Source organism: Raphanus sativus, chromosome 7 (genome assembly GCF_000801105.2).
Source record: "Raphanus sativus cultivar WK10039 chromosome 7, ASM80110v3, whole genome shotgun sequence".
Lineage (NCBI taxonomy): Eukaryota > Viridiplantae > Streptophyta > Magnoliopsida > Brassicales > Brassicaceae > Raphanus > Raphanus sativus.
The window spans coordinates 11,798,487-11,808,289 of record NC_079517.1 but is presented as its reverse complement, the minus strand read 5'-3'; the positions used below and the strand labels follow the sequence as shown (position 1 = coordinate 11,808,289).

At 36.9% G+C, this 9,803-nt stretch overlaps 3 protein-coding genes across 3 annotated transcripts; 1 reads left to right on the top strand and 2 right to left on the bottom strand.

The window, feature by feature from the left end:
* Positions 1–1,081: 1,081 nt before the first annotated feature.
* Positions 1,082–3,192, bottom strand: LOC108814583 (transcription factor IIIA). Its single transcript, XM_018587184.2, has 6 exons — positions 3,000–3,192; positions 2,773–2,919; positions 2,036–2,360; positions 1,710–1,948; positions 1,476–1,619; positions 1,082–1,384 (listed from the first exon to the last, which is right to left on the bottom strand). The coding sequence occupies exons 1-6, from the start codon at positions 3,171–3,173 to the stop codon at positions 1,244–1,246; spliced, it is 1,170 nt and encodes a 389-aa protein (XP_018442686.1). The 5' UTR covers positions 3,174–3,192; the 3' UTR covers positions 1,082–1,243.
* Positions 3,193–3,686: 494 nt separating this feature from the next.
* On the bottom strand, positions 3,687–5,149 carry LOC108816126 (GCN5-related N-acetyltransferase 10, chloroplastic). The gene is made up of 4 exons (XM_018588698.2): positions 4,764–5,149; positions 4,410–4,462; positions 4,147–4,317; positions 3,687–4,056 (listed from the first exon to the last, which is right to left on the bottom strand). The coding sequence occupies exons 1-4, from the start codon at positions 5,070–5,072 to the stop codon at positions 3,840–3,842; spliced, it is 750 nt and encodes a 249-aa protein (XP_018444200.1). The 5' UTR covers positions 5,073–5,149; the 3' UTR covers positions 3,687–3,839.
* Positions 5,150–6,051: 902 nt separating this feature from the next.
* On the top strand, positions 6,052–7,111 carry LOC108816203 (uncharacterized). The gene is made up of 2 exons (XM_018588772.2): positions 6,052–6,194; positions 6,717–7,111. The coding sequence occupies exons 1-2, from the start codon at positions 6,122–6,124 to the stop codon at positions 6,938–6,940; spliced, it is 297 nt and encodes a 98-aa protein (XP_018444274.1). The 5' UTR covers positions 6,052–6,121; the 3' UTR covers positions 6,941–7,111.
* Positions 7,112–9,803: the final 2,692 nt, after the last annotated feature.

The following is a 9,803-nucleotide window of genomic DNA, read 5'->3' as shown; positions in this document are numbered from 1 at the left end:
ATAGTTAAACCTATATGATGAGAAAGACTATCCACAATTCATCTTGTCCATTTTAGATTTTGCTCTTCTTAGTTGTCTATAATATTATTTCATAAGTATTGTCATGTTTTTGTCACCATTGTTGTTATATGTATGAGTTATTCTTTTTAATATTTCTGTAGAAGTGAACAAATAAAAGAAATTATAAATTTAATAAAGACAATGATATAAATTGGTTATAATCAGATGTTAACTAAAGTAATAAGCTTGTTGAAGTGATTTGATGAAGTTATCTTTACAAACTTCTTATATAATAAAATTATTTTATAAAATTTCAGTGTAATTTTATATTTACTATATATGATATTTAAATAATTGTTATATAAAATTTTAATGTGATTTTTGTATTATACTTGATATAAAATAAAAACATATAAATTGGTTTACTGCATATATTAAAATACAAGTAGGGCGTTTAAACATTTTGAACCGAATATAAATAGATTGTGTATTTGTGTATGAAACTAACAATTTACAAAGTTCCGACTACCTTCTTTTTTTTTTAGTTCCGACTACCTTTAGAAATATGTACCCATAAATATTTGTACGAATGTGAGTTGTATTGAACAATATATCAATCGACTTCAATTCTCAACTCTATAACATTGACGATGTCGTTAGAACTTAAAATTTAAGGACCTCACTACGAAACTTTGTATATATACATAGGCAAATAACCAAGAAACCTCAATCGCTATCTAGTCTGTGACTGAAAACGTTGGCTGCTTTAAGTGCTGGGACAATCTACATAAGGAGAATCTAGAAGCTAGTGGTGTTGCGCTTCTTTAAAAAGCTTGTATACGTATGGAAGTATCATTTCCTCAGACTATTATTATCACCAAGTGATACTCTCAATGTCACTGAAACTATGGAGAACTACATGCATATGGTAAAACCTCTCTATACTCCTGTAAGCTGTAACTTGTTTTACACACTGGATTTTCATCTCTAAGAAATAGAGAGGAATGCGTGTGCTGTTAAGAGCACTACCTATTATAATGAGAGACATTCTTGTATTTAGTAGTAGCCTTGCCTTCCAAAGTGAAATTTAAACAAGCTCTCCAAGTTGGGTTCATAAAATATTACATTCTTACTATCACTACTGCCGTTATATATTCTCTTCTGCACTAACAAAAACAAACAAACAGACTTTACACATAACACATGGAAGACCATCTGCCTAATGCCTCGGTACTTGTAAAAACTAGCAAGTCTCGTGTTCTTCTGAATCAAACTGAGGAGGCATGACCCTCTTCCTTACAAGCATTTCCGCTGTAACTTGCTTTCTCTTTAGTCCACCTCTAGGTCTCGAGGTGAAATCTTCATCCGCTTCAACAAAATCACCCTGAAACCACCATTCAACTCTTCCATGTGAGATACTATAGTCTCATTAGAGTTTGTAACCAACCAAAACAAGTTGGGGGGATCGAACTTACGCAGGTATATATGTGGCTGCCAGAATTCTCATGGTTGTTTCTGACGTGTTTGTATGCAAATCTCATGCCACAACCTGGAAAGCCACATACAAAGGGTCGGATATCCTCGTGCACTGCTTTCAAGTGTTTCTGAAGATTAGAAGGCTGCAAAATAATAGTAATTATATCATTAGGGGGTGCTTTTATATGTTTGTGGGATAAAAGCTTTGACTAGATCTGGATGTTTCTTTTTACCTTTGAGAATGTGGAAGAGCAACCCTCCACTTCACACTTGAACTCTCCTGGTGATGATGAATCTTCGTCATGAGTCCGTAGATGTCTCTTGATGTTTTTCTTTAAATGCTTAGAACCACATATCTCACAGTTGACGTGCTGATGGCAGGATCTTATGTGTGCCTTGAGACACTCCTCGTTCGTAAAGTACTTCATACAACCAATCTCGGAACAAAAAGCCTCCACAGAGTCCAGTTTCTCTGCCAATGTAAAATCCATAAGTAACTTTTTAGAGACTTGAAAAAATTTGGCAGATATATAATTCAGTAGAGAATGGTGCTACATACCATGAGAATCCTCATGCTTCTGGAGCTGTGAAGGATACTTGAAGGCTTTTCCACAACCAACTTCTTTGCAGACAAGCTTCTTCTGACCAGAAGAAGATTCAGAGGGTTGAGAATCTCCAACAACAGCGTCATCCTTGTTACTATCGGTGTCAGTATGGAACTTCTTGACATGCTTACTGATATTGCCATGTACTGAGAACTCACTCTTGCAAATCTCAACTGGACACTTGAACAGCTTCCCTTTATGGGTCAAAAGATGTCTATTGAGATGATCTTTTCTCCTATAACTCGCAGTACAATCATCCACATAGCAAGCAAAAGGTCTCTGCACAGCGAGAAAACAATTAATTATCAGCAACAATTAATTATCAGCACCATAAGATTCAAAAGCATCGAGCTATATAAAAAAGCTAGTGAACATCATCATAAATCAGACCTTACGCGTGATGGAGGCTTACTTGCAGGAGCTTCTCAGGAGGTCTCCCTGCCTGATACTAGTCCATAACATGTAGCCTCGCATTTTGGAGTTCTCTCTTTATGGGATCCAATGCCTCACGCAAATAACATTAAGTTAAAAGACTCTTTTGTTATTAAAAACAAATAAAGTCCATTCATTTCCTGCAAAGGCATACACTTTTTAGTTCGGAACAAGACCAACAATCAAAACTTAGCAAAACCCACAAAAGCGTCTCTATCTCCCATTAGATAACGAAAGCTACCACAAAAACACACACTACCTCAAGGGAGTGGCTTTGCATATGCTGCTTCAAATGAGCAGGTTTCTTAAACTCAGCACCACACTCTTGGCAAGTGTGTTTTTTACCAGAGATCTCATCTTCATCCTCCTCACAAGCTTCTTCATTTCTTTCCTCTTCGACTTCCATCTAAAACCAAACACGTTTAAGTCTACTACACACCATCATTGGTTTTAGGTAAGAGTCTCAGAGAGAGATTCGGACCAAACCTTATGATGAGATTCGATGTGTGAAGTGATGAGGTACTTTTTCGATCTGCTGATTCCGCAGTACTGGCAGAGGTAGTTTCGTATGTCCTTTGTCTTCGTTTGATTGACGTCAACGTTAGCTGCTTCTGCTCCCGACATCTCTCTTTGCGTGTCTACACAAGGACTAGGGTTCATCACACGCCGCAACGATAGAAGCTCAAATGGTGAGATTGGATAGAAGCAATAGTGGCTATTTATACTTCTAACCTAGAAAAATATGGGTTTGGATTATTAATTTGGATTACAGGCCCATTGGGCCTTCTGGTTAAGAATACAACAATAACATTATGCAACTGTCAAGGCCTTGGAGTTTGTAACATGTTATTCGAACTGATCCGAAAAACCTGAACTCGATCCAAACGGTTAAGTTAGTTGATCGATCCAAACGGTTAAGTTAGTTGAATACTTGACTGCTCGCTCTTACAGACTCTATTAGTTTAGTTATAACCCTTCTGTGTAAAGAAGATTGATGTCTGCATAGTTTTATCAAGGGGAAATTTCAATTCTATCAGTTTTATTTATCAAGTGTTTTTGTTTCTTGCAAATCACTTGGATGGTCGTAAGTTTCAGTTTTCAGTTACTGTCTCTGTATTGATAGTTTTAGTTATAATAACCCTTTTGTGTGTAGAGAAGATTGGTGTCTGGGGATAGTTGTATCAAGTGTTTTCGTTTCTTGCAAATCACTTCGATGGTGTGGAGTTTCAGTTACTGTCTCTGTATTGATCGGTCCAAGTTATTTTGATAAACCCTATAATGCTAAAGCAAATGTACATGAAGAAGTAGATATAAACCAAAAACGCCCTAAGAAATGCGTTTGGTCATAAGAACGCGACGTTTTCTTCCTATCCAAGTAGAGGTCCAAGGTGGATCAGACTCGACCACGGTGTAACCAGCGTTTGAGTAGAGGTTTCTAGCGGCTGCATCGTCTTCGTAAGCTCTAAGAGCAAGAAGCTTGAAACCCCACAAGTAGCATATAACATCACATGCCTTTAACAATGTACTTGCCATCTTCTTCCTTCTGTTCATGTACCAAAACCAAATTCCATGTTAACAACATTAACCAAGAAGATGAAAGAGAAGATATATATATATAGAGAGAGAGAGAGACCTTTGGGCTTTGGAGACGGCTAAGCCTGAGACGTAAAGATATTCTTCAACGCCGGGAAAGTGGCGGAGTACTGCGTTTTCTGTCTGAACTGTGATGTCAACTACTCCAACGACACTTGAGCTTGAACTAGTGTCAGTTTCGCTTGTTTGCTCCGCCACAAGACATGCATATCTGCCGCATTTTAACGTTGCATATATAGTTTTAAGTAAGGACTTAGCAACTAATCTTCTTCTTGAAACAAAGTTTTGGTTCTTTGGTTTTACCTATCAGGAGGTGAATTCTTTAGTTTGTAGAGAAGCCCTGACAAAACTTCTGCCTGCAAAATGTGTATTCATGACATATGTGAATAGGATGGTCCAAACTTTACATTAAAGGTATTGTTATATATATATAAACAAAGAAGCTTAAGATCCAAGAATCCAAATTAATCATAAAGCAAACAGGTGAATTAGTAATAACCTGATCAAATCATGTCTACTCTAGTCAACCGTTCTTCTAAGATTACTGAACTATTTATATGCATTTAACACATGCAAATGGAAAAATATACTGAATATTTCCCAAAGGTTTGAGAGTTTTGCAGTAAATTTTCAAGAATGGTAAAAGAGTAACCAAACCTGGAAAAACAAGAAGAAAAAATCATTGAAAAGAGCGAGAGGGATGTGGAAAGCTTCGGCCTGAACCAGAGACACTCTCCTTATCTCTTCTTCGTCGTCTCTTCTCAACCTCCTCACGCCCCACCCGTGTTGACTCACCATATACTTCAACTCTATCTCCGCCGCATTCTGAGTCAAACTCGTTAAGGACTCGGTCGATGCGCACCGCAGGGTCCCTGGGAAGCGACTCCACTTCGGCTGGGCGGACTTTCCGGCATATGGAAACTTTGGCCTAGCAGCGGAGTAGAGACTATGTGGCAAGTGAGCCATCTTTTATTTTTCTAGCATTTTTCAGAAAATATGAAACGTTCATATTTCTTTCATTTTTATCGAAAATGAAGAGACGAGATAAGCTTACTTCCATCATTCGTTTTTTTGTGTGGTTAAAATTCATTTGAGATTTTTTTTTGTTTTCTTTGATAAGAAAAGATAAATAATTCAGGTCGTTTTATTAGCCACGTTGACAGTTTCTCACGTTGGGATTTGGACGTTGAAGCAGCATCAGAGCATCAGTGACAAATGGTAAGTAATAATTTTTCCAAAAGCTTTACTTAAGTCTCCCGGTTGAGAGGATTCTCTCATTTCTCAACACTTTAATTATTTAATTTTTAAGAGATTCAGATAAGAGTGTCTTGCTAATGTTCTAAGAACTTATCAAAAGACAACAGCAAAAATATTTTGTACATTTGGTCAATCTACTAGCCATTTAAGATAACAAGGAGAAAGCATTAGATCAACCTAAAATTAAATAAATTGTAAAGGATTTATAATTCTTTTGAATTAGAAAAACTTGTACTTGGTTTAGAAACATGAAACCAGAAAATTTATTTGGCAAGTTAACTTCCATACCTTTAGCACCTTATATGCTCTAGTTAACAAAAAAAAAACATTTTGTATCTTATCTGAGGGTGACGACTTTTCAAGGTCTCCACTGGGATTGATGTGAAAACGGGTGGTTTATAATTGGTGAATTGTAATTATGAGAATGCTTTATCAACGTGTATGTGAAGCTACTTGATACAACAGAAGTAACTTCCAGAAACCAATCAACATGAACTGAGAAAAGAAAGAGAAAAACAATATGGATGAGTGCCAATGGTTAGATGTGAATTGTGTGTTCCACTCATGCGTACCACAAAAGTCGCAAGAGTTAATAGCTTAAAACTACTCAAAAAAAAAACTGCTAAAAAAAGCGCAAATATGGGCCGGGCCCAAAATGAAATGTCACCTGCACGTGTGATACTATTTCAGTCTCAGCTTTCCTCCGAAACAAATTCGCCGTAGTCTTATTCTTACCGTTTCTCGATTGATTTCTGATCATGGCGATGAACACAGGAATCCGATATATCTCAAAGATAATAGCTTCATCCGAATCATCAGTCTCCAGATCTGGTTCGTAGCTTTACATTTCTCTGCTTGCTTGGTAGTGTTGTGTTTTTTTTTTGTCTATTTGTATGGGTTTGAGATTTTTATTTTTCTGATTATCCGCGACGCGATTCTTCGTCGGTTGGCTTTACGCGTTGAAGTATACAACATAGTCTCCCTACTTGAATACCTTCAAACATAGTATCTGAACTACCGTACAGACTCGGGTTCGATTTCCGGATGGTGCATTATTTTAAATTCATTCAAAAAAGGAAGAAAAATATTGTATCAGATTTTAAATTTTTAAGAGTTTGATTACTCGATAAAAAAAGATTCACATTACTCTACATGTGTCTTGCAGCAAGGATTCGGGTACTATGATCAGCTTGTTTCGATATGTTTCTTCAAAATCAAAATCTTTAAGATGATCTTTATTTATCAGTTATTTAGCTTCTCGAGCTAGTGCATTGTTTTTTTTTACTTCTTTTTATCATGATTCGTGGATTTCAAAATTTACTAAAAGCTTTCTTTGTTTGTCGTAATCAACAGTGAGCAGAAGCTTCCACTCAACTGGAGCTAAGAAGATGAGCGGAGGAGGAGGGCATGGTCATGACGAGCCATACTACCTCCACGCAAAGCACATGTACAATTTGGACCGCATGAAGTACCAAGGTCTCAAGATGTCTCTCGGTGTCTTTACTGCTTTCAGCATTGGCGTTGGAGTTCCCATCTTTGCTGTTGTCTTCCAGCAGAGGAAGACTGCCTCTGGTTGACTTCACTCTCTCTCTCTCTCTCTTCTTCTCTGCTTCAATAATTTTGTTTTTAATTCGTAGCCACATGTCTGATCGTTATGGTAAAAGTACATTATTCATCCTCCTTTTACTGGCTGTTTGACGCTGGAATAATGTAACTTTGATTGGAATCCCAAGTTAATTGTTTGAATATTTTTCATTTTGAGCAAGCAATTTGTTTTATTCACCATGTAAATGTGTTCTATCAGGGATACATGAGCGGAGGACATCATGGTTCATATCTTTATTTGTCTTCCGGTAGAGTCAGACCGTATTTGGCTGAGTCTGTCATAGCCCTATTGTTCTCAAACTGAGTTTCTAGATTCCTTTGTGTTTGCTCAGCGTTATTGTAATCCATAGAAAGATCTCCCAGTAGCCAAGAAAGACCAACTTACAATTCATCAAAGGCTAACATGAAATCAACGAAACACACAAACCCCACAGATGATATGAATGACAAATCTGTTCAAGAGCTTAAACCCCTCAAGGATGGCATCATTCAACCGCCAAAAGTATATTAAGTCCTCGTGGCTTATTTAGAAAACAAACAAAACAGTCTCACTTTTTCTTAATTGACCGTCAAATTCGAGATCCATGAACCCAGGGATGGTTGAGAATCTTACTTTTGGTTTTCTCATATTTTGTTCCACATGTGCTAGGAATACAATGACTTATGTACGTAGTTTGTTTTCGGTCAGATGAGATGTAATCATTTGGATCACATTGCTGTGAATTCGTGTCTGGTGGCTCTGGTACAGTGGTACCCTTTTATGCTCATTTTCTTCACAACGTACATTTTTGCGTGTCTCATACGAATCGATTGATATTGTATCTGCTCGTTAGTCTATGACAGCTCCAATTAGGGATGTTAAATGGGTCTCTGTCTATGGGTAGACTTGGTAACTCCTTGTTACACCCATGGAACTAAAACAACACTATGAGATTTAATGTTCATGCTTCTCATTTATACCAATCGTTAGCCCAATACATAAAAGATTTAATGAGATGTCAAAAAGTTGTGATGGTTTTACCTCCTAGCAGGTTTCATAGGTATCTAAGGAGATCTTATTGCCCATAATCAGAGCTGGCTAAACGGGACTGAACGCCACAAATAAAACTTTAAGGCCTTGATGTTTGTAATTTCTTTGTAAAGCCAGTATTACCAAACTGAAGAGAGATGCAAAAGGCGTGCTTGCTGAAATGCTCTGGTCGATTTTACAATTATCTAGAAGCAAAATGAAGGACCATCCGGCGGTACGTATATTAGGATAGAGAGAAATACACCTTGATTATTAAACTTGATGTTTGGGAACAAGATCACATCAAATAAAAGCCTGGTAGCTGAGGTTATCAAACATTTTTTCTTTAAATTCATATTTTTGAATTTTATGTCCAGACAGTTTTGGATACCCTCCTTCATGTAAAATATCCGGAACTTCCAAAAAGCCAACTTACTTAAAAGTGGATCATAGGTTTCCAGCGGTTGACCGAACTAGGGAGGTGACCAAAGTTTTGGCTTTCGGCCCTCCTACAACCACTGCACCACCATTGCTAAGTTCTTGTCAAATATATATATATATATTGGTTATCCTGTCAAATATATATTTGTAACAAATTTCTTTATTTTAGGATTTTTTTTCCAATACAATTATGATGTTGAATCTTTACTTTATGGTTGGTGCTATGTGACTGCTGGATTCTCACAGATGCAACACACTGACGTTCAGGATAACATGTTTAGACTACTCACATCCTACGTTTAAGCTGGTGAAAATGAGATGTAAGTTTAACATGCTAATTATTAAGTTATGTGATTGTAAAGTAAGCTGGAACAGAATCTATATTTGTCAATCCTAATTACGATTTAAAATGGGTCATCTGTATGAGGAAATGGGCGAGGGTGCACGAGGTTTAATCACAGGACTTCAGCTAAATTAAATTTCACAAAGTATACTCTAATTTAAAATCTTAATTGTCAACTTTTAAACATAACAAGCCCTTTTTCAAAAAAAAAAAAAACTTTTAAACATAACTTTAGTTTATGGAAAAAAAAATTAGTTTATGAGAAAATGGAGGTGGTGTATACGTCGAGGCTTCTTTTTCAAAGAATATTACATTCAGAAATATGGTCTGTATTTAGGAAAGAAAGTAACCATAAGTTAAAAAAAGAAGAATCGAGATTAATTGATACTTCCATGACATAATTGTCATATGACAAAGTCTAAAATGTGGGAAGGGGGATGTTCGTTCGTCCGTCATGACTCTTGGCCATAAGTGGATCATGTGGTCCATATTCTCTTTACGCTACTAAAACAAATAGTTTTTTTTCTATCAACACTAAAACAAATAAATAAATCATCAATTTACCTAGACACGGAGAGTTTCACGGCCCACGCGCCGTCGTGGAAGGTGAACAAGAACAAACCCATCTTCGAAGAAAGGAAAGTCGTATAGGACACACACATACAGTGATGAATGACACAGAAATGGATCTGAGTTGAGAAGGCAATGCTGAGTGCGTCATCACGTGCGAGCAATACACGTCGCCGTCATCAGTTTCACCAGTGGGACCCACCGTTTTAAGTTGGAAATGCGAAGTTCTTACAAACTGATCTAAGCCATTCGTTGTAGTTAGTGTTCATGTGATTGTCTGTGCCCAAGTACTATTATGATCCCGAGAAATCTTATCCTTTTTCTTCTTATGGTGACGTTTGACTTTTGAGACAGTTTTGTTATTACGTACAATTACTTTCCTGGTCAACGCTTGTAAGCCAAACTCAGGATATTTCAATAGCGAAGAATATTGAGAACGGTCTTGAGAAACGGTGTCGTGACGGCTCTGAAA

Bases quoted from the DNA above. Each gene is read 5' to 3' on its own strand.
- LOC108814583 (XM_018587184.2), bottom strand. From the start codon at position 3,173: ATGAACCCTAGTCCTTGTGTAGACACGCAAAGAGAGATGTCGGGAGCA. The intron at 2,920-2,999 runs GTTTGGTCCGAA...GTTTGGTTTTAG, and splicing joins ACATCGAATCTCATCATAAG to ATGGAAGTCGAAGAGGAAAG. The intron at 2,361-2,772 runs GTAGTGTGTGTT...CTCGCTGTGCAG, and splicing joins TGCAAAGCCACTCCCTTGAG to AGACCTTTTGCTTGCTATGT.
- LOC108816126 (XM_018588698.2), bottom strand. From the start codon at position 5,072: ATGGCTCACTTGCCACATAGTCTCTACTCCGCTGCTAGGCCAAAGTTT. The intron at 4,463-4,763 runs GTTTGGTTACTC...CACATTTTGCAG, and splicing joins TTTTCTTCTTGTTTTTCCAG to GCAGAAGTTTTGTCAGGGCT. The intron at 4,057-4,146 runs GTCTCTCTCTCT...GTACATGAACAG, and splicing joins GCCGTCTCCAAAGCCCAAAG to AAGGAAGAAGATGGCAAGTA.
- LOC108816203 (XM_018588772.2), top strand. From the start codon at position 6,122: ATGGCGATGAACACAGGAATCCGATATATCTCAAAGATAATAGCTTCA. The intron at 6,195-6,716 runs GTTCGTAGCTTT...CGTAATCAACAG, and splicing joins ATCATCAGTCTCCAGATCTG to TGAGCAGAAGCTTCCACTCA.